The sequence below is a fragment of the Salmo salar genome, chromosome ssa13 (genome assembly GCF_905237065.1).
Source record: "Salmo salar chromosome ssa13, Ssal_v3.1, whole genome shotgun sequence".
Taxonomy (NCBI): domain Eukaryota; kingdom Metazoa; phylum Chordata; class Actinopteri; order Salmoniformes; family Salmonidae; genus Salmo; species Salmo salar.
In genome coordinates, this window is record NC_059454.1 from 31,087,658 (window position 1) to 31,110,963 (window position 23,306).

Consider the following 23,306-nt stretch of genomic DNA (forward strand, 5'->3'; position numbering starts at 1 on the left):
AGGCAAATGTTGAAATGCCATTTAAATAAATGTCAATGACAAGTCCTACTGCAAGTACTATGCTGCAAATTATCACACCGTGACCAACTCAACTGTTACGGTTTACCCTTTCAGCCTACACTAAAACACTCCAGCACTGAACTGACAATTGAAGACAAAGAATTTATGAATCCATATGAGACAGAAATGTGTCTTCTGCTGTACCCAACCCCTCTGATTTATACATACACCAACACACATTAGGTTGGAGAGGATGGAGCAGAGAGCAGCGCCTAATGAGCAGTTAAGGGGGTTAAGTTCCTTGCTCAAGGGAACATGGGCAGTATGAACACTGTCACAACAGTGGGAACTGTCCACAAATGTCTGTCGAATCCAGTGGCGACCTGTCATTCAGGGCAGGTGGGGCGGAGCCCCACGTTTTGAGCCCCACCTGTTTTGCATGTTATTTTGGCATTAGTACGTGTCACATATCAGTTTGCAAACAGAGTATATATATATACACTGCTCAAAAAAATAACGGGAACACTTAAACAACACAATGTAACTCCAAGTCAATCACACTTCTGTGAAATCAAACTGTCCACTTAGGAAGCAACACTGATTGACAATACATTTCACATGCTGTAGTGCAAATGGAATAGACAACAGGTGGAAATTATAGGCAATTAGCAAGACACCCCCAATAAAGGAGTGGTTCGGCAGGTGGTGACCACAGACCACTTCTCAGTTCCTATGCTTCCTGGCTGATGTTTTGGTCACTTTTGAATGCTGGCGGTGCTTTCACTCTAGTGGTAGCATGAGACGGAGTCTACAACCCACACAAGTGGCTCAGGTAGTGCAGCTCATCCAGGATGGCACATCAATGCGAGCTGTGGCAAGAAGGTTTGCTGTGTCTGTCAGCGTAGTGTCCAGAGCATGGAGGCACTACCAGGAGACAGGCCAGTACATCAGGAGACGTGGAGGAGGCCGTAGGAGGGCAACAACCCAGCAGCAGGACCGCTACCTTCGCCTTTGTGCAAGGAGGAGCAGGAGGAGCACTGCCAGAGCCCTGCAAAATGACCTCCAGCAGGCCACAAATGTGCATGTGTCTGCTCAAACGGTCAGAAACAGACTCCATGAGGGTGGTATGAGGGCCCGACGTCGACAGGTGGGGGTTGTGCTTACAGCCCAACACCGTGCAGGACGTTTGACATTTGCCAGAGAAAACCAAGATTGGCAAATTCGCCACTGGCGCCCTGTGCTCTTCACAGATGAAAGCAGGTTCACACTGAGCACATGTGACAGACGTGACAGAGTCTGGAGACGCCGTGGAGAACATTCTGCTGCCTGCAACATCCTCCAGCATGACCGGTTTGGCGGTGGGTCAGTCATGGTGTGGGGTGGTATTTCTTTGGGGGGCCGCACAGCCCTCCATGTGCTCGCCAGAGGTAGCCTGACTGCCATTAGGTACCGAGATGAGATCCTCAGACCCCTTGTGAGACCATATGCTGGTGCGGTTGGCCCTGGGTTCCTCCTAATGCAAACAATGCTAGACTTCATGTGGCTGTAGTGTGTCAGCAGTTCCTGCAAGAGGAAGGCATTGATGCTATGGACTGGCCTGCCCGTTCCCCAGACCTGAATCCAATTGAGCACATCTGGGACATCATGTCTCGCTCCATCCACCAACGCCACGTTGCACCACAGACTGTCCAGGAGTTGGCGGATGCTTTAGTCCAGGTCTGGGAGGAGATCCCTCAGGAGACCATCCGCCACCTCATCAGGAGCATGCCTAGGTGTTGTAGGGAGGTCATACAGGCACGTGGAGGCCACACACACTACTGAGCCTCATTTTGACTTGTTTTAAGGACATTACATCAAAGTTGGATCAGCCTGTAGTGTGGTTTTCCACTTTAATTTTGAGTGTCACTCCAAATCCAGACCTCCATGGGTTGATAAATTGGATTTCCATTGATTATTTTTGTGTGATTTTGTTGTCAGCACATTCAACTATGTAAAGAAAAAAGTATTTAATAAGATTATTTCATTCATTCAGATCTAGGATGTGTTATTTTAGTGTTCCCTTTATTTAAAAAAATTTTGAGCAGTGTTTATATTGAGTTAATAAAGCTGCATACAAACATGATCTTTTTTTCTTTCTTGAGTAAGGCAGCTCCAAAATGCAGGTCTTTCAGCCCAGCTCAGTGCTTTCTGTAGTAGAGGGGCAGCCAGTGGAAAATACAGAGCTTTGATGACAAAATTTGCCCACAAGGACCACTGCGCCACCTTCCTGTTCGAGTGAGCACAGCACAACGGTGAGTCTAGAAATGTCTTGTATGCTGCTGCATAAATTATGTAATATGGCAGGGAGATATGTATACTGTAGTTAAGAAAGTAATACTAACTGTATGTTGTGAAGAATGCTGTTAGTAGCCCATGTGCCTTACCCTAATAATTTGGTACCTTTCCCCCTCATAACTTAGCCTACTGTTCAGACTTGGTTGTGTAAATGTAGCCTATAGCCTGTTTTAGAAAAATGTTGAATCGAAAATTGTAAGAGATTTCATTGTCTTCTTATATGCCCCCTTTATTTATCCTACGGTTCTAACTTGGTGAACATGGAGAACACTGTAAAAACAGCCCATGTTCTGAATTCTGTCGGCGTGTATATTTCAAAAGTGCTGAAAAAATTGTTATTGACTACGTCCATCTTAGCTCGCTCATTAATGTCTTAATCAAAATTACAGATTGTCTCTTATCCACTCATCGTTCCCTTATGGCATAGATTGTACATCTCAATTGTCAGTATAAACCACATTTGTTTAAGCAAGTCAGCCATATAAGCTATGTTTTTTAAAAAGGCAGTAAATGAGGCTGAATGAACTGTTTCACTGCCAGACAAGGCTCCGCTGATAGCCAGGTGTAGGGGTGGTAAGGATTCACTCCATGGTGCTGAAAAGAAAGGTCCGTTGTTGGGACAGTTTTATGTTGGCCATAACAGTTTGTGTGCACCGTTTGTCACAGTTATAGCGCAATTAATGTATTGTTTAGTGTTGTATAGTGGCTTTGTCCCAAGATTTACATGCTAAAATCGCCACTGGTCGAATAATTTCTGATGATTAAATGTTCTGGGCCTTCCGGGGTCATGCCAAGAAAAAAAGTTACATGTTGGTATGTGCCTATACAGCCAGTGGCATACTGTCACATCCTGACCATAGAAAGCTTTTATTTTCTATGGTAGAGTAGGTCAGGGCGTGACTGGGTGGGCTAGTCTAGTTTATTATTTCTATGTGGGGTTCTAGGTTTGTTTTTCTATGTTGGTGATTGTGTATGATTCCCAATTAGAGGCAGCTGGTAATCGTTGTCTCTAATTGGGGATCATACTTAAGTAGCTTGTTTTCCACTTATGGGTTATGGGATATCATTTATGTTTATGTGTACCGTAATTTCCGGACTATTAAGCGCACCTGAATATAAGCCGCACCCACTGAATTTAAAAATAAATATTATTTTGAACATAAATAAGCCGCACATGTCTATAAGCCGCAGGTGCCTACCGGTACATTGAAACAAATGAACTTTACACAGGCTTTAACGAAACACGGCTTGTAACAAAAATAAATAGGCTTTAACGAAACACGGCTTGTAACAAAAAAGACAAAATTAGCACTAAACAGTAGCCTACCAAGAAAGTCATTGCTCCAGACCAAGCTCCCGTGCAGCAGCTCTATTTCCTTTTCCAACAGCCAGATCAATCGCCTTCAACTTGAAAGCTGCATCATATGCATTTCTCCGTGTCTTTGCCATGATGAGGGTGACAAAATGACTACCGTAATCAGAATGATGGGAAGTTTGAGCGCGCCCGATTTAATCTTAACAGTAAACAGAAAAGTTGTTTGACCTTAACCCGTTCGGCAATTTCATTGGTCTAATATAAGCTTCATGCCGCCAAAAAACTGAGCACGTCACAGAATGTGTTTTTTTTTACATTTATTTATTTGAAAGCGGGAAAAATCCAAATATTAGCCGCGTCATTGTTTAAGCCGCGAGGTTCAAAGCGTGGGGAAAAAGTAGGGGCTTATAGTCCGGAAATTACGGTAGTTGCATTGTCGTCACGGTTCGTTTATTCTTTATTGTTTTGTATTTTTTCTAAGTTTCACTTTCTAATAAATTATGTGGAACGCTACTCACGCTGCGCCTTGGTCCGTTTCTACAAACGAACGTGACACATACAGTGCCTTAGTATTCAGACCCCTTGACTTCATCCATATTTTGTTACATTAAAGCTTTATTCTAAAATGGATTAAATAAAAACATTTCCTCAGCAATCTACACACAATACCCCGTAATGACAAAGTGAACAGGTTTTTAGAATAAAAAATAAATTAAAATACCTTATTTACATAAGTATTCAGACCTTTGCTATGAGACTCGAAATTGAGCTCAGGTGCATCCTGTTTCCATAAATCATCCTTGGTGTTTTCAGCTTGATTGGAGTCCACCTGTGGTAAATTCAATTGATTGGACATGATTTGATATAAGGTATCACAGCTGACAGTGAATGTCAGAGCAAAAACCAAGCAATGAGGTCGAAGGAATTGTCCGTAGAGCTCCGAGACAGGATTGTGTCGAGGCACAGATCTGTGGATTGTACCAAAACATTTCTGCAGCATTGAAGGTCCCCAAGAACATAGTGGCCACCCCCCATCATTCTTAAATGGAAGAAGTTTGGAATCACCAAGACTCTTCCTAGAGCACGCCGCCTGGCCAAACTGAGAAATCGGGGGAGAAGGGTCATGGTCAGGGAGGTGAACAAGAACCAGACGGTCTCTCTGACAGAGCTCTAGAGTTCCTCGGTGGAGATGGGAGAACCTTCCAGAAGAACAACCATCTCTGCAGCACTCTGCAGAAACCAGATTATCTGGTCTGATGAAACCAAGATTGAACTCTTTGGCCTGAATGCCAAACGTCATGTCTGGAGGAAACCTGGCACCATCCTTACGGTGAAGCATGGTGGTGGCATCATCATGCTGTGGGGATGTTTTTCAGCAGCAGGGACTAGGAGACGAGTCAGGATCAAGGTAAAGATGAATGGAGCAAAATACAGAGATCCTTGATGAAAATCTGCTCCAGAGCACTCAGGACCTAAGACTAGGGCGAAGGTTCACCTTCCAACAGGACAACAACCCTAACCACTGTCGTGTCTTTGGCATCATTAAAATGAAGAATGTTATTTTATCAAATCAATTCTATGTAATTATTATTACGTGATTATTCTAATCATGTAAATGTAATTAACTAGGAAGTCGGGGGACCAAGGAAAATATTCATATTACAAAGTTATAATTTTCCTAATACAACTTTTCAGATATTTTAATATCTGATCAATTAATCTTCTAATTAATGAATTATTCTTTACCTCACATTAGTCTCATTCCAAACGTCGTAAATTGTTGGTTATCTGAACGAACGAGAGAGAGAGAGAGCGAGAGCGAGAGAGAGAGAGAGAAGCTTGCTGTACCCAAAGAGGGCCACGTCATGACAGCACACAGCCAAGACAACGCATGAGTGGTTTCGGGACAATGTCCTTGAGTTGCCCAGCCAGAGCCCGGACTTGAACCCGATCAAACATCTCTGGAGAGACCTGAAAATAGCTGTGCAGCAACACTCCCCATCCAACCTGACAGTGCTTGAGAGGATCTGCAGAGAAGAATGGGAAAAACTCCCCAAAGTACTGAATAAAGAGTCTGAATACTTCTGTAAATGTGATATTTCCATTTAAAGAAATCTCTAAAAACATTTACATTTACATTTAAGTCATTTAGCAGACGCTCTTATCCAGAGCGACTTACAAATTGGTGCATTCACCTTATGATATCCAGTGGAACAACCACTTTACAATAGTGCATCTAAATCTTTTAAGGGGGGGGGTTAGAAGGATTACTTTATCCTATCCTAGGTATTCCTTAAAGAGGTGGGGTTTCAGGTGTCTCTGGAAGGTGGTGATTGACTCCGCTGTCCTGGCGTCGTGAGGGAGCTTGTTCCACCATTGGGGTGCCAGAGCAGCGAACAGTTTTGACTGGGCTGAGCGGGAACTGTGCTTCCTCAGAGGTAGGGGGGCCAGCAGGCCAGAGGTGGATGAACGCAGTGCCCTTGTTTGGGTGTAGGGCCTGATCAGAGCCTGAAGGTATGGAGGTGCCGTTCCCTTCACAGCTCCGTAGGCAATCACCATGGTCTTGTAGCGGATGCGAGCATCAACTGGAAGCCAGTGGAGAGAGCGGAGGAGCGGGGTGACGTGAGAGAACTTGGGAAGGTTGAACACCAGACGGGCTGCGGCGTTCTGGATGAGTTGTAGGGGTTTAATGGCACAGGCAGGGAGCCCAGCCAACAGCGAGTTGCAGTAATCCAGACGGGAGATGACAAGTGCCTGGATTAGGACCTGCGCCGCTTCCTGTGTGAGGCAGGGTCGTACTCTGCGAATGTTGTAGAGCATGAACCTACAGGATCGGGTCACCGCCTTGATGTTAGTGGAAAAAAAAATATGTTTGCTTTGTCATTATGGGGTATTGTGTAGATTGATGAGGGAAAAAAACAATTTAATACATTTTTGAATAAGGCTGTAACCTAACAAAATGTGGAAAAAGTCAAGTGGTCTGAATACTTTCCGAAGGCACTGTATAGTCAGTGCCCAACATCCCTCTAGACTTCAAAGTCTACAACAAGAACTCTGCACGTGCTGAGTGCAAATCACTGTAACACTGTATATTTAGTCATCTGGATGTCAACGGGAGTAGGAAGAGATGTCCTGTTGGTATTCTACTGGATGGATGCGAGGTGTCTTTTCCCTCTGTCTCTCTTTTTTAAAGCCCACGTTTTATCATAATTATTTCTAAAAAGATCTGTCAGCTGTATTTTGCGGAGGGGCCACACCGGCTGGACCAGGCAAGAAGTACCCCCCTATTCTCCTTAGTAAGTGGTACCTTCTACGGTGCATGGAGCAAAGAAATGGCAGGATGTTAGATACTGAAGTGTGTGCAGTATTGTCAGTAGAAGAAGAGAGTGTACACACACAGCTTTTGATTTGATTTTGCTGCCGGTGATGTGCAGGAGGTAGTTTTGTAAATTAATTTGATCAAGCTATGTAGCCCATTGATTCCTTCTTGATGAATAAATAAAATGGGAATGCTTTGTTGTTTCTCTGTAATAATGGCCACCTCGCAATTTTAAGCTGAGTAATGGGCCTGGGGAAATGTAACCACTGAAATTCATAGACAGAGCTATGCATGCAAAGATATTTAAATTGTTATTTTCAAAACGCAAATGAAAATAAATCGATACACAATTGTCAAAAATTGCTTTAATTCTTGGACTATGATACTAAACTCAGCAAAAAAAGAAACATCCCTTTTTCAGGACCATGTCTTTCAAAGATAATTCGTAAAAATCCAAATAACTTCACAGATCTTCATTGTAAAGGGTTTAAACACTGTTTCCCATGCTTGTTCAATGAACCATAAACAATTAATGAACATGCACCTGTGGAACAGTCGTTAAGACACAGCTTACAGACAGTAGGCAATTAAGGCCACAGTTATGAAAACTTAGGACATTAAAGAGGCCTTTCTACTGACTCTGAAAAACAGCAAAGAAAGATGCCAGGATGGCAACAACTGCCCGAGTTACACCAGGAACGCACAATCCCTCCATCAGTGCTCAGACTGAGAAGCTGGACTGAGGTCTTGTAGGCCTGTTGTAAGACAGGTCTTCACCAGACATTACCGGCAACAACGTCGCCTATGGGCACAAACCTACCATCACTGGACCAGACAGGACTGGCAAAAGGTGCTCTTCCCTGACGAGTCGCGGTTTTATCTCACCAGGGGTGATGGTCGGATTCGCGCTTATTGTCGAAGGAATGAGCGTTACACCGAGGCCTGTACTCTGGAGCGGGATCGATTTGGAGGTGGAGGGTTCGTCATGGCCTGGGGGCGGTGTGTCACAGCATCATCTGACTGAGCTTGTTGTCATTGCAGGCATTCTCCACGCCGTGCGTCACAGGGAAGACATCCTCCTCCCTCATGTGGTACCCTTCCTGCAGGTTCATCCTGACATGACCCTCCAGCATGACAATGCCACCAGCCACACTGCTCGTTCTGTGCGTGATTTCCTGCAAGACAGGAATGTCAGTGTTCTGCCATGGCCAGCGAAGAGCCCGGATCTCAATCCCATTGAGCACGTCTGGGACCTGTTGGATCGGAGGGTGAGGGCTAGGACCATTCCTCACAGAAATGTCCAGGAACTTGCAGGTTCCTTGGTGGAAGAGTGGGGTAACATCTTACAGCAAGAACTGGCAAATCTGGTGCAGTCCATGAGGAGGAGATGCACTGCAGTACTTAATGGTAGCCACACCAGATACTGACTGTTACTTTTGACCCCGCCTTTGTTCAGGGTCACATGATTCAATTTCTGTTAGTCACATGTCTGTGGAACTTGTTCAGTTTATGTCTCCGTTGTTGAATCTTGCTATGTTCATACAAATATTTACACATGTTAAGTTTGCTGAAAATAAACACAGTTGACAGTGAGAGGACGTTTCTTTTTTTGCTGAGTTTATACAGTTGAAGTCAGAAGTTTACATACACCTTAGCCAAAGACATTTTAACTCAGTTTTTCACAATTCCTGACATTTAATCCTAGTAAAAATTCCCTGTCTTAGGTCAGTTAGGATCACCACTTTACTGTAAGAATAATAGTAGAGATAATTAATTATTTACTTCAGCCTGTATTTCTTACATCTTAGGTTATGTCGATATAGGACTCGTTTTACCGTGGATATAGATACTTTTGTACCCGTTTCCTCCAGCATCTTCACAAGGTCCTTTGCAGTTGTTCTGGGATTGATTTGCACTTTTCTCTAGGAGACAGAACACGTCTCATTCCTGAGTGGTATGACGGCTGCGTGGTCCCATGGTGTTTATACTTGCATACTATTGTTTGTACAGATGAACATGGTACATTCAGGCATTTGGAAATTGCTCCCAAGGATGAACCAGACATGTGGAGGTCTACAATTTTTTTTTATGCGGTCTTGGCTGATTTCTTTTGATTTTCCCATGATGTCAAGCAGAGGCACTGAGTTTGAAGGTAGGCCTTGAAATACATCCACACCGCCAATTGATTCAAATGATGTCAATCAGCCTATCATAAGCTTCTACAGCCATGACATAATTTTCTGGAATTTTCCAAGCTGTTTAAAGGCACAGCCAACTCAGTGTATGTAAACTTCTGACCCACTAGAATTGTGATACAGTGAATTATAAGTGAAATATTCTGTCTGTAAACAATTGTTGGAAAAATTACTTGTGTCATGCACAAAGTAGATGTCCCAACCGACTTGCCGAAACTATAGTTTGTTAACAAGAAATTTGTTGAGTGGTTGAAAAACAAGTTTTAATGACTCCAACCTAAGTGTATGTAAACTTTCGACTTCAACTGTATATCAATGTGGCAGTTGTACTAAAGTCCTAAGGCATAAAAGTTTAAACAATCAATGTGCATCCTTAATTAAAATGACAATGGAACAGGTAAAGAAATATGCTTAGATAACATAAGCAGAACATACATATTTTTGGTCATAGATTTAGGTATAATGATTACGTCTCTAGATTGCAGGAAAAAGCTCTTTCAGGTGTTTCAAAAATGCAATTCTCCAACTCCAGACCACACCCTCCTCCATCCTGACGTACTTCGTTCCCCCTCAAAAATAATGGGTGCATGACGTCCCTGGTCTCATACATTATGTATCAAGGAAATGTGATTAATGCCGCATTTAAAAGTGGGATTCAATTTCACTGCAAAGCACTTAGTCCGATGGAAATGAACACTGGAGGCTGTGGGTCTCCTGCGATCCATTTAAGACTGATGGAATAGTTATTTGTGTTCGAGATCAAGATGTAACTTTGAACTGATTCAATGGAATTGAATGACTTGCCAGTCATCGTATCAAAGAGGAAAATTCATGCCAGGGCTATACTGTATGGATTTCACTATTTGAACAGAACTAGAATCGCAGTAGAACACACTGTACATCGGAAACCAGTTATTGTTGGAATAATAATGTATAGTCGTATCATAAAGCATATGAGCTGTGTTTACAGTATGCTATGTATAAAGCAGCCTGACTAACAATGATCCCTTCCCAGCTCGTTATTTTACTGTATGGTAACATGCCTTCTCCCTCCATTTTTTCTTCAAAGTTATTTATAAAAAGTTGCTGAATCGAATCCCCGAGCTGACAAGATAAAAAAAAAATGCCGTTCTGCCCGAGCAAGGCAGTTAAACCACTGTTCGATTAAGGAAGCCCCCTGCACCTCACTGATTCAGAGGGGTTGGGTTAAATGCGGAAGACACATTTCAGTTGAAGGCATTCACTTGTACAACTGACTGGGTATCCCGCTTTCCCTAATTCGTTCCTTGCGTTGGTGTTACCGCTCTAAAATGACAGGGGTACAACTATAAGACATCGTCCCTGTATAAAAGCAGAAGAAATGTGAAATTCCGTGTTAGTGAAGGCCCCGGGAGTGTGATGAGTTCAAGCTAAACCAATTGTTCTCAAATTATGTTGAACAGCATCAGTGGCATGCCAGGAAAAAACAAGTCTAATGTGATTACACTCTCACTGTGTGTACCACCGACCCGCGCGGCACAGGACGTTCAAATTACCTCTGTTCCCGAGCTAGAAGAACATGCTTTAGCTTTTATTAATGATTATACAATTATTGTCGAAGCTCAAAACAGAGTGAAGGGAAAGTGCTGGAATAAAAGCTTTCCCTCTCGGACTCTCTCTCTGAGGCCACAGTAGAGCTACAGGGAGCTGTTGAGAAAAGAGTCTCTGAAAGAAAGATCACGTCTGCTGTGGTTGTGTGTGTAGTCTTGACTTCCAGAGTTGCGTAAACGAGTGTACTGTAGGTGTTGTACGGACATGTTGAATAAGTGTTGTTGCAGTGGTTCTCTGTAGTTGTGTGTAGAGCGTGTTCCTGTGTGTGTGTATGTGGGAGGGTGGGGGGAAACAAGTATCTACTTCATCAAGATTACAATTTGTAAATCGTCTTTGAACATGGATGGACGTGAATCTGAACATCTTTTCCCAATGTCCACAACAATAGAACATAACAGAACATAAACTCTCCCGTTTTAAGTCAAGCCTTAAAACATGCAGTGTTTTCCTAACTGTGTGCATGTCCACACACATCTGATCATAAGATGGCTAGAGGGGAGAGGGGCCTCCATTAACTCTGAGCTCTGGAGGTGCAACAGGGGCAGTGGATTTGGCCCTGTGCATTTGGTGATGCTTGGCCCTCTAACCGGGAGCTCAGCAACAATCTCTCTAAAGCGGCAGTCAGGATGCAGAAAGCTCTGGGAGAACTGGACAACACTACAGCGGTTGGCAATACAGGAAGTATACGGAACTATTTTGTTTGTTCATCTTCCTCATAAGAACTGAATTGGAAACTGAATTGAAAATGAACTTACTTAATATAACTGATATTGGTGAGGCTACCCATAATATTTGCATTGCCCCACCCACCCACCTTCTATGCTGCTGCTACTCTCTGTTATTATCTATGCGTAGTCACTTTAATAACTCTACCTACATGTACACATTACCTCAATTACCTTGACTAACCGGTGCCCCCGCACATTGACTCTGTACCGGTAGCCCCTGTATATAGCCTCGCTATTGTTATTTTACTGCTGCTCTAATTATTTGTTACTTTAATTTCTTCCTTTTTGTAGGTGTTTTCTTAAAACTGCATTGTTGGTTAAGGGCTTGTAAGTAAGCGTTTCACTGTAAGGTCTACACCTGTTATATTCGGCGCATGTGACAAATAAAATGTGATTTGGTGAAATGTTGGTCTGCTAAAAGGAATGTGGACACCTGTTGAATCAACAAGACAGCTGAAGACACAAAATGACGCACTAGAAGAGCTAACATGATAACATGATGGTAACCATATAAACGGTAACCATTTCACAGCAGATCGGCAATCGTCAACATGGGTCAACAAGGTTAACATACATGTTGACTGGCCCTCGCTTCATTTTCGGCACCAAACCCACTGGCTCCAGGTCATCTATAAGTCTTTGCTAGGTAAAACCCCGCCTTATCTCAGCTCACTGGTCACCATAGCAACACCCACCCGTAGCACACGCTCCAGCAGGTATATTTCACTGGTCATCCCAAAGTCAACACCTCTTTTGGCCACCTTTCCTTCCAGTTCTCTGCTGCCAATGACTGGAACGAATTGCAAAAATCACTGAAGCTGGAGTCTTATATCTCCCTCACTAACTTTAAGCATCAGCTGTCAGAGCAGCTTACCGATCATTGCACCTGTACACAGCCCATCTGTAAATAGCCCACCCAACTACCTCATCCCCATATTGTTATTTATTTTTGCTCTTTTGCACCCCAGTATCTACTTGCACATCATCATCTGCACATCTATCCCTCCAATGCTAAATTGTAACTATTTTGCCACTTTGGCCTATTTATTGACGTACCTCCCTAATCTTACTACATTTGCACACACTGTATATAGACCTTTTCTATTGTGTTATTGACTGTATGTTTGTTTATCCCATGTGTAACTCTGTGCTGTTTTTATTGCACTGCTTTGCTTTATCTTGGCCAGGTCACAGTTGTAAATGAGTACTTGTTCTCAACTGGCCTACCTGGTTAAATAAAGGTGAAATAAAATAAAATGTATGTGTATCTACAAATATGTATGTGTCTACAAATGTGTGTGTGTGTGTGTGTATCTACAAATCTGTGTGGGTGAGAGATTTTGCCCAACCACATTTCTCGCTGTAATGACTCTTCAATGACAGCCGAAAATAGGGAAGTGATGTAAATTAGAAGCCTTCGATTACCCGTGGAACTAGCACATACTGGCAGACTGTGCCGTGACCACTAAATTATCTGACCTTTGACCCCAAGCCTGATGGGATGTCACATTGAAGAAGGGAGAGATCAGAGGGCCACATTATCTCTATGGGCCATAGGAGTGCTCTCTCATTTGTGAATATTTATAAGGAACAGAGGTCAGGATATGACTATACCTTCTAAGGCCATACAAATGTAATTAAATGTTTGGCAGATTTTTATTTTGTGAGGCAAGCGAGCGAATAAAGATTTATATATATTTTAAAGTGGACATACTTTTTAAAATACTATAGTGAGCTTTGTTCACACCTAGCGAAGTAATCAAGAGACTTGAGCCTCTCGGGGAGGCCAAACAATTCTTTCAATTGTATAATATTTTTGAGAAAACAGAAGAGGGGCATCTGTAAAGCATTTAATAAAATGTATATGGCCTAATTGATGTTTAGCAAGGTGATTGGTTAAGTAAATGTGTATTCTATATTCTATAGCGTACCACAGTATGAGTCATAATACCCATAATACCCATAAAACCTAATAGTCAAACAAGGAAATGGTTCCAATCGTTTTTCCACCATTTATTTTAGAAACACCACATGGGAAAAATGAGTGGTGGAAAAAAGATTGAAACCATTTCCCTGTTTGACCGCTAGGAATAATGGGTATTATGACAGCTCTGCCATGGGGCTCTATAACACTATAATCTAGTGTGTTACTTCCGTGTTAAAGGGCCTCTGTTAAGGCTGTTAGGATGACAAGTCAAAATATAATCATAGCGACACGGTGACACATCAATCACAAGACAGACTTTGGTACACGTATGTCGGCATGCTTGTCTCTCTATGATCAATGCTGTCTTTGTTGTCAGGCTGAATTTGAATGCAGTCTTTGAGTGAATGAATAGTTGGGAAAATAAGACATATATAAAAAGTGACAGGCAGCAAGCTACTTTGTACTTTGACGCTGATGTGTGATTCTATGTATCCAAAATGACCCTCTATACCCTATAAAGTGCACTTCCAGAGCTTCAAAAATAGTGCATTAAATAGTGAAAAGGGTGCAATTTGGGAAGCATCCAGTTCCTACTGGATGGGGCCCCAGTCGCCGTAGCTACAGTAGCACCTGTTAGAACGGGCAGGGGGTCAGAGGTGGGATCCTTAACAGCCCCACAACAGAGCAGGGAGGGGAGTTGCAAGCTGGAGCAACATCAAAGCACCTCGCACTTTGAACATGGGGAACTATTGTGCCCGCTATCCTAATTATGCCTGAACATTCTGCTGACAGGTGTACCGTCGGCCGCTACACCCCAATCAGGACTTCATATTTAATTTCCTTTCGCTACTGTTTGGACCGGCTGTATATTAAAACACATCTCCGGTGCCCAGTTTTCAAAGCCCCCCTTGATTAAATCCAGGAAATGGGACATGATTTTCCCATTTAAAATTCATAATGGGGAAAACTTAAGTCATTTAAATCCCTTTCCACTGTTTGAGCAGTTGATATCTACAACAGATTTAATAATTTCATTTTAACATTACGACATTCCATTTCATTTTCATTCTGTCAAACAAGTTGATCAACCAATCTCATTTCATACAGAGGTATATTCAGTATTCTTTCTTTGCAAAAGGTTTGCTAATCAAAATACTATCATACTGCAACAATTTATAGTACTGTGTATAATTCAGTTGATGTAGCCTTTCCCATTCGGGTTAATTTTATTAAAGACAAAATAAATATATTGGTGGGCTGCTTGTGTGTACTCCACTACTGTTAAGAATGTCCTGAGCCTATTGTGCCTGTCTGTCTGTGCAACCTGAATTACATCATCAATCTTCTGGGCACAATTACAGTCATGCTTTCATATTTCACATTGCAGTTCCATACAGGTGTCCTTTCATGAACCTAAAGCTGCTGTACTCAATAAAGTGCTGTCCTTATGTGGAACATACAGTACATGTTCAGTATTCACTGATGGAAAAGATAGTGAATAGAGTAAACACATGCCTCAATCCAAGCTCACTGAAGCCAAGACAATAGTAGCTCACTGAGGATTTGAATTGCAACAACCACATGATTGGATAGGACCCATGCTAGGGTCAATCAAATAGTCCTTCCATAAACCTGAATCTGCTTTAGTAAGTAGTGTGCTGTCCTTATGTATCCTTACATGTGCAGTATTCTCTCAAGAAAGACTAGTGAACAGAACGGACAAAAAGGGTTATTTCCATTGGTCGCCATCCAAGCTGATTGAAGTTGAGTTGCTCACGGAGATGCCCACTGAATTTTTGAATGGCAACAACAATTAGATTGGCTGTGGTTATATCTGGGTGTCATGAGTCTATTTGTGGTTGTTATGGCTGTATCGATGGGTGTCATGAGTCTATTTGTGGTTGTTATGGCTGTATCGATGGGTGTCATGAGTCTATTTGTGGTTGTTATGGCTGTATCGATGGGTGTCATGAGCCTATTTGTGGTTGTTATGGCTGTATCGATGGGTGTCATGGGCCTATTTGTGGTTGTTATGGCTGTATCGATGGGTGTCTATATCGATGGGTGTCATTAGTCTATTTGTGATTGTTATGGCTGTATGTGTCGATGGGTGTTATTGCTCTACGTTTTATGGTTGCACCTATGGCTTATATGTCAAATCATGCCATGACTCATCAATCATGTCTACCCATCAGTCAATACTATTCAATCAAATTGGCAACAGGGAATTCAGGCAAAACACTATATTTGCAGCTGTTATAGAGAAAGGTTGACTAAATACCCAGTTAAGTTTTTTTGGTTTCTCAGGTGTAGGAACAGTTCCATAAAGTGCACAATCATGAGCACATAGAAGACAGAACAACTACTGATGGTGATGGACAATATCCACATGATTTCTTTTGACAAAGAAGTGAGGAAATGGCCATGAAACAGTACATGAAATGAAAAGCAAGATAAATGTATTGTGCTGAATAGTATGTTCTATTGTACGGTTTGTTCAATACGAACTCTAATAAAATGCCATGTGTATTTGTTCTTGTGAAAGGCACACAGTGACAGTTTGGTGAGACATTGCTTACAGAGAGCAACAATGGACAAAAACCTTCTTCAGAAAGGTATAACAAATAACATTCATTACTTGAGGCATTTTTGTTGTAAGCCCAGACAGTGGCTTATGTAGAGAGACCCTCAAGCCAATCTTTAGCTCCAGGACTATCACTAAAGGACACTGGGTTAAAGGTGTGTGTGTTTGTGTGTGTCTGTGTGTGCTCACAACTGTGGTACACTTTCACTGCAGCAGCACAGTAAGTAAAGCATGACCATTTCTCCACAGTAAACTGAGATACACAGTTACATAACAAAAACATATTGCACATAGAATTATAAATCAGTTTTCATAGATGTCCCGCCTCTATTTCTATGGTCCCATCCTTACAGCATTGGAAGTGAATTAAAGTGGTGGATACTGGATGACTATATTTAGGATCTGACTGAATACAAGTCCATGCATGTTATGCCAGTAGCATCAACATTAACAGAGCAAAGTTTGAAACAATATAAAATGTATTACATAGCGCACGCAGGATTATCAAGTAGATTATCAAAAGTATAAATACATTAACCAAAATAAAATACAAAAATCATGGGCACAAAAATGCAGCTCAATCTGAGGTACAGAAAGCAGTCAAACATGCATCCAATCTCTGTAGAAGCACTAGATATTGAAGAGTTCCTCATCCAATTTGAGGTCAAAGCTCAAACGTCATTCAGAGGAGAGAGGGGGGGATAGGGGGAGAGAGGGATGGAGAGAGAGACCACTTTGCTAGCTACAGCTCAACAGTATACTTGAGAATTGCATGGAAAGCACAGATGCGCTGACCTTGCTGAATGCAGGTGTCAGTGTTCTGACAAGAGGAACAGACAACTACTGGACCAGAAGCTAATGAGGTTCAGTATAGCAGTGCCCTCATGGGGGAGAAACACAGTGATATTGATATTCATGATTTCATTAAAAAAAAAACGTCTCTTTCCGGATTAGCACTCCATTCCCAATATCATGTACCAAGTAGTGTATTAAGATTACACTATATAGGGAATAGGGTGGCAGTTAAAGCCTTAGAGGGTGGAAAATGTGAAAATGAACTAAAGGATAGTGGTGGTAGACGGTCCTAAGCCTAAGGAAGGAGGCTGGATCTTATATTAATTACACTGTCTACGTGAGAAGTCTTAGAATAGCTATTACATTTTTTTTTTTATAAAGGAGAATAAGAAACGGACAGCCCTCCAGCTCCGTAAATATTTGAAGCAATGTTAACTTCCCATTTTGTATATTTTTTTCTCCTTTCTCCTCCTCTTCTGAGTACAAGCAGTACAGGCTTTTTGCAGCCTGCATTCTAATGAGGAAGAGAGAGGAAGGTTGTGTAACGAGGCGGTATGATTATATAAGACGGGGGTTGTTGACAGAATGTGCAGGACCTGGGCTCTGATAGGGAAAGGGAGGCATGTGGAAAAGGAGAGAGACAGCAAAAGAAAGAGAGAGGAAGAAGAGAGGAAAGGGTTTTTAAAAGGGGTGCTGCCCTTCCTAATAAGAGCTATCTGGAGAAACGCAAGCCTTGTCGGGAAAAAAGGGGGGTGGGGTCGTAAGTAACAACTGTAGAGCATGGCACTTGCAACGCCAGGGTTGTGGGTTCGATTCCCACGGGGGACCAGTACAAATGAAAATGTATCCACTCACTACTGTAAATCGCTCTGGATATGAGCGTCTGCTAAATGACAAAAATGTTAAAAAGAAAAAGTAAATGTCTGGGAGTCTTCTGATGTTAGAAAAGATTACGTACAGTACACCACCACCCAAATAAAGACATATCTGACCCTGAATATGATGTGTGAACTATTGGGTGTGTGTGTGTATACCTCTGGCTGCTTCAAGAAATAACAGGCTCTCTCTTTAGGAGCTTTTCTTTTGGCATCCTATACTGTATTTGCGTATGATTCTTGAAACAAAACCTATTTAGGGAGAATGCTAAGCAAACACAACAGCATGGCTTCCCATCACATCACACTGTGCATTATAAAGTAGTTTTTCCTCACACATGTATTCCTAGACATAAATATCTTACTTACAGATAACTCAATCAACACAGTCGCTCTGAAACATCACTTCAACTTTAACATATACAAGGAAAAGGTTGTCTATCCAAAATATAGTCATATGTAGTAAGCCTTTCGGTTATAGAGTACTTAATCTAGACTGCATGTTTGAATTATACAATTGTTTATATGTAATAATATTTCAATTAGCCTACAGTCATTTGTACCGGACCTTTATATATATATATATATATATATATTATATATATATATATATATATATATATATATATATATTATATATATATATATATATATATATATATATATATAGATAGAAGTTGATGAGTACTGAATTGAGCTCTCTTCCATAAGTTGCAAAGTGTTGAGCTCTATACAGCAATTGATGAGAACGTTGTTGAGCGGTCTTTTAGCAAACAGCATTGTTCTGTACCGTAGTAGTTGATGTGTACAGTACTGCGTTGAGTTGCCGTGTGTTCAGGTGTATTTCACTTTCACACAGAAGGTCTCCTCCGTGATCTCCTCCTGGTTGTTTATGTAGATGAGGATCTCCTGAGCACCAGGACTTTGGCTGGGAGCGAAACGCAGCCCGATGCGGTAGGTCTCCCCTCCCCCAATCTACAGGGAAAGAACAGGGTTGTGTTCATTAGGTACCAAATGGAAGAAAAAAAGGACAGAAACAGGGACGGATTACCTGAACTTGTTCAATAAGAAGCTAAAATGTTTGGTTTTCTGTTGCACAATGTTTTGTTAAGTTTAGCTAGAGTGTGACATAATGAATGGCACCCAGGTTCAAAACTAAAAAAACTAAGGACAACTAAAATCATAACAGCAATGCCAACTGTATATGTTTGTGTGCATGTCTGGCACTATTTACATGTATGTGTGAGTTGTTGTATGCGTTTATTTGAATGAGAGTGTGTGTATATGCAGGTGTACAAACACCTGCACGGCATTAGCCTCAGGCAAACCGGCATTAGTTGTAAAAACTGCCCCTCAGTGTCATTTAAACATACTTTTTATTATGTTTTATTTTGGCTTTATTTTTTACTTTTATCATCATTCTATCTCCCGCACAGCAACTCCACTCCCACTTGTCTCAAATTCCACATCCCAACCCTCAGCCCATCCCACCTATCTCTGCTGGCCACCTTCTTCGGATTTATACGCAACACATACCTTTCAACTGTGCTGTGATGTTTAACATACAATTTCAATCTATCTAATCGAATAAAATCCACAGATTGCGAGTTGAAGATATACTTTTAGTAAGTGTATTAGTATATTAGTAATTGACAAACCCAGTCTCTCCAGATCTCCTAACAGTACTATTTCTAGGATCAATTTTAGATCAATGCTATGCATTTTCAACCAGAAACAGCCTACCTGAGGGAAATACCAAAACAAATGGTCTATTGATTCTGTATCCTCACAACAAAATCTGCAGAGCTTCGATGATTTTATGCCCTAAATATTCAACATTTTGTTGGTAGCAAGAATTCTAAATAATAATTTTAGCTGAAAAGCACGAAATCTTGAATCTTGCGTTGCTTTATATATCAACTCATACACCCTGTACCATGGAATCGGTACATCAAAAATCTCTTCCCAACTATTTTGCAATCTGTATGGCACAGTTGTCAACATCCTGGTCCTCAAATGAAACTGGTATACTTTCGTATTTATGCTATTTTATTCCTCCGCCAGTTTTGATCCTTTATATTGGGCAGACAGACCAGTTCCCGACCTCCTCCTGCTGCTACTTCCCTCCTCCATTTTCGGTGTAATGCTGTAATCAATTGGTTGTACTCTTGGATTGAGCAGAACTTCCCGTACAAATCTGATAACTCCATGAAGGACATAACTCTACCATACCAATTTACAATATCATTTAAGAACAAAATACCCTTTTCAAACATCATTTCCATTAATACAGGTATTTTATCAACCAGCACATTTCAGTTCAGCCATAATATTTGTTGTAATATTTGTTCTCTTTTCAGGGTGATGAAATTGAAATTGTAGCCAGCTATGCAATGCTTGTTTGAAAAAGAGAGATACTTTGAAAAAAGTATCATTGTCAATTAATCAAAAATGAGACATGGCAATCTGCACAAAGGCAAAAAGGCAATTTTTTTAACAATGGATGAGCATTTCTTAGTAATCTACTTGAGAAGCAATTAGGGTAAGACTTTTGAATAAGTGAAGCCTTTAGAGAGAGGTTTAGTGCTTTTATATTTAATAATCTCAAACCACCCAATTCATATTCATTATCTAGATAGGCACGCTTTATTTTGTCTGGTTTAGCGTCCCAGATGAAGTGAAATATTTTTTATTCATATGATTTGAAAAACGAATCATCAGGAGTAGGCAGCGCCATAAGTAAGTTAGTAAACGGAGATATGACTAAGGAGTAAATCAGGGCAATTTTTCCATAAATAGACAGGTATTTACCTCTCCATGGTTGCAGGATCTTGTCTCTTTTTACAAGTTTTCTATTGAAATTCATTGTGGAGAGCTTATTTATATATTTTGTGATATGAATACCAAGTATGTCTACTTCACCATCAGCCCATTTTATAGGTAAACTGCAGGGTAATGTAAAAGTTTTATTTTTTAAAGATCCAATATGTAATATTGTACAAATCATAATTAGGTTTTAGTCCAGAAAAGTTATCTAGATCCTCAATGAGACATTGCAGGGATTTAGCTTGCAGACCTAATATAAAACTTGAGTCATCGGCATACATGGACACCTTTATTTTTAAACCTTGGATTTCTAATCCTCTAATGTTGTTATTGGATCTGATGTTAATAGCTAGCATTTCAATGGCCATAACGACTAGATATGGTGACAGCAGACACCCTTGTTTAACTCCTCTTGACAATTCAAAACTCTGAGAAGTAGCCGTTATTTACTATATTACACCTGGGGTTGCTATACATTATTTTTACCCATTTTATTAGAGAATCACAGAAATTGAAAAAATCCAGGCATTTATAAATAAAATCCAGTCTTACTTTATCAAATGCCTTTTCAAAATCTGCTTTAAATACCAGGCCTGGCTTCTTAGATGTTTCATGATCTTCTATTATTTCTAGTAGTTGTCGTATATTATCTCCAATGTATCGTCCATGTAAAAAACCTGTCTGATCAGGATGAACAATACCTGGTAAAACCATTTTAATTCTGAGTGCTATGCACTTCGCTAGTATTTTTGCATCACAACATTGAAGTGTAAGGGGCCTCCAGTTTTTTAGATAGACTGGGTCTTTATATTTGCCATCTGGGTCTTGTTTTAATTATAGAGATATCAGACCTTCCTGCTGAGTACCTGACAGACTACAATTTCTATAGGAGTAGTTAAAACAATCTAACAATGGTGCTTTTAGTATATCAAAAAAGGCTTGTTATGCCTCTACCGGTATGCCATCAACCCCTGGGGTTTTTCCAAAGGATTTAATAGCCTCAAAAAGTTCTTCCTCTGTAATTTGGCCTTCGCACTGATCTTTCTGTACATTTGTTAATTTTCTATTTTTTTTTTATTATTTGGAAAGAATTCCTTAGCTTAATCTTCATTCAGTGGGAGAGGATGATACGGAAAAGAGAACATCTGCCTAAAATAGTTAGCTGCCTCTTTTAAAATATCATTCAGAGAATCATAGATGACTCCGTCTTCAGTAACGAGTTTCTGCAAATTCTTTTTGTTAGCGTTCCTGTATTGGAGATTTAGGAAGAATTTTGTGCATTTTTCTCCATATTCCATCCAGTTTGCTTTATTTTTGTAATAGCTTACATTAGATCGTTCTTGAATAAAATCCTCAAGTTCTTTTTGTTTTTCCTCTAACTTATTTTGCGTCTCTGTAGTATCATTTTTATTGCTATCTACCTGTACTATTAGTTCATGGATTTCCCTTGTTAGTCTCGTCTCTTTACCCAGAAACTGCTTTTTTATTATTGATGAATATTGAATTGAATGGTATCCCAAACAATAAAGGGATTTGCTGCACCTATATTATACTAGAAAAATTTAGTTATAAATGATTTTGTCTTAGTTAAAAATAAGTTGTCCTCCAGTACATTTTGATTAAATTTCCAATATCTCCGTCCACGTGGAAAATCTATAATAGTTATGTGAATGCAAATTAGATGATGATCCGATCGCATTCTGACTCCTATTAAAACTGTTTTAACATTTGATGCAAGAGAGAAAGAGACAAGAAAGTGGTCAAGACGACTAGCTTGATTAAGTCTCCTCCACGTATATCTCACTAGGTTGGGTTTTTTTAGTCTCCAAATATCCACATTTCTAATGTGTCCATAATATTTGTGATTTCCTTAAGGGCACGGTGATCATAGTTTGTAGAGTGATTACCTTCACGGTCCATTGAGGTACTTAACACTGTGTTATAGTCTCCTACCACAATGATTTTATAATTTGTTGCCTGTATTTTCAATAAATTGATATAAATGTTTTCAAAGAAGTATGGATCATCCTGATTCGGACCATACAGATTAATGCGCTACTGTGTTATAGTCTCCTACCACAATGATTTGATAATTTGTTGCCTGTATGTTCAATAAATTGGTATAAATGTTTTCGAAGAAGTATGGATCATCCCGATTTGGACCATATAGATTAATGCGCCAAATCTCTTATTTCGTCCACTTTCATATTCAAAAGGATCCACCTTCCTTGCGAATCATTCCTGACTATTTGCACATTCAGATCGAAATTGTTGTTAATATCATCACACCTTTTGAGTTACTTAGTCCGTGACAGAAAATTATTCCACCATCCCATTCCCTTTCCCACGCAACTCCATCTAATAATGTAGAGTGAGTTTCCTGTAAACAGTACATGTTATATTCCTTTTCTTTTAGCCACGTAAAGACTGATCTTTTTTTATAATCTGCTAAACCGTTACAATTATAACTGGCTATACTTATTTCACCCCTTACCATAACTAGATACTATTCTCAGTCTAAACTGACCATAATTAGTGCTTCTAAAGTTACTGCCATCAGAGGTATTATGATGGTCAAAACTAGAGCTTTCAAATGTCTGATATTTAGAATTCAAGAAATAGGTTCTTGCAATATTTGTTTTATTCCTTTGCCTGTTTGCCTGTGAGCCAATGCCACAGATGTTGGAAAATTGAGACAAGATATTATGTGTGTAGTAAATCTGAGTAGGTTGATGTGTATGATATTGGATGTGATTTATTGAGAGCGTGTACGATGTCTGTATAAGAGTAAGACTATTATGTGTGATGTCCAAATAAA

General features: G+C 40.5%; 2 protein-coding genes across 2 annotated transcripts in view; one reads left to right on the top strand and one right to left on the bottom strand.

Annotated features, from left to right (window-relative positions):
• Positions 1–14,406: 14,406 nt before the first annotated feature.
• On the top strand, positions 14,407–15,799 carry kra55 (Keratin-associated protein 5-5). The gene is given in 2 exon segments (NM_001141042.1): positions 14,407–15,459; positions 15,462–15,799. Coding segments are annotated over 2 exon segments (471 nt in total). The 5' UTR covers positions 14,407–15,208; the 3' UTR covers positions 15,682–15,799.
• Positions 15,800–18,329: 2,530 nt separating this feature from the next.
• The window catches only part of LOC106566884 (nephrocystin-4), a 90,052-nt gene continuing 85,075 nt past the window's right edge, over positions 18,330–23,306 (bottom strand). Inside the window, exon 18 of the mRNA XM_014135427.2 lies at positions 18,330–18,637. Within this exon, the coding sequence (XP_013990902.2) occupies positions 18,497–18,637 (141 nt within the window). The 3' untranslated portion in view covers positions 18,330–18,496. The remainder of the gene's footprint in view (positions 18,638–23,306) is intronic.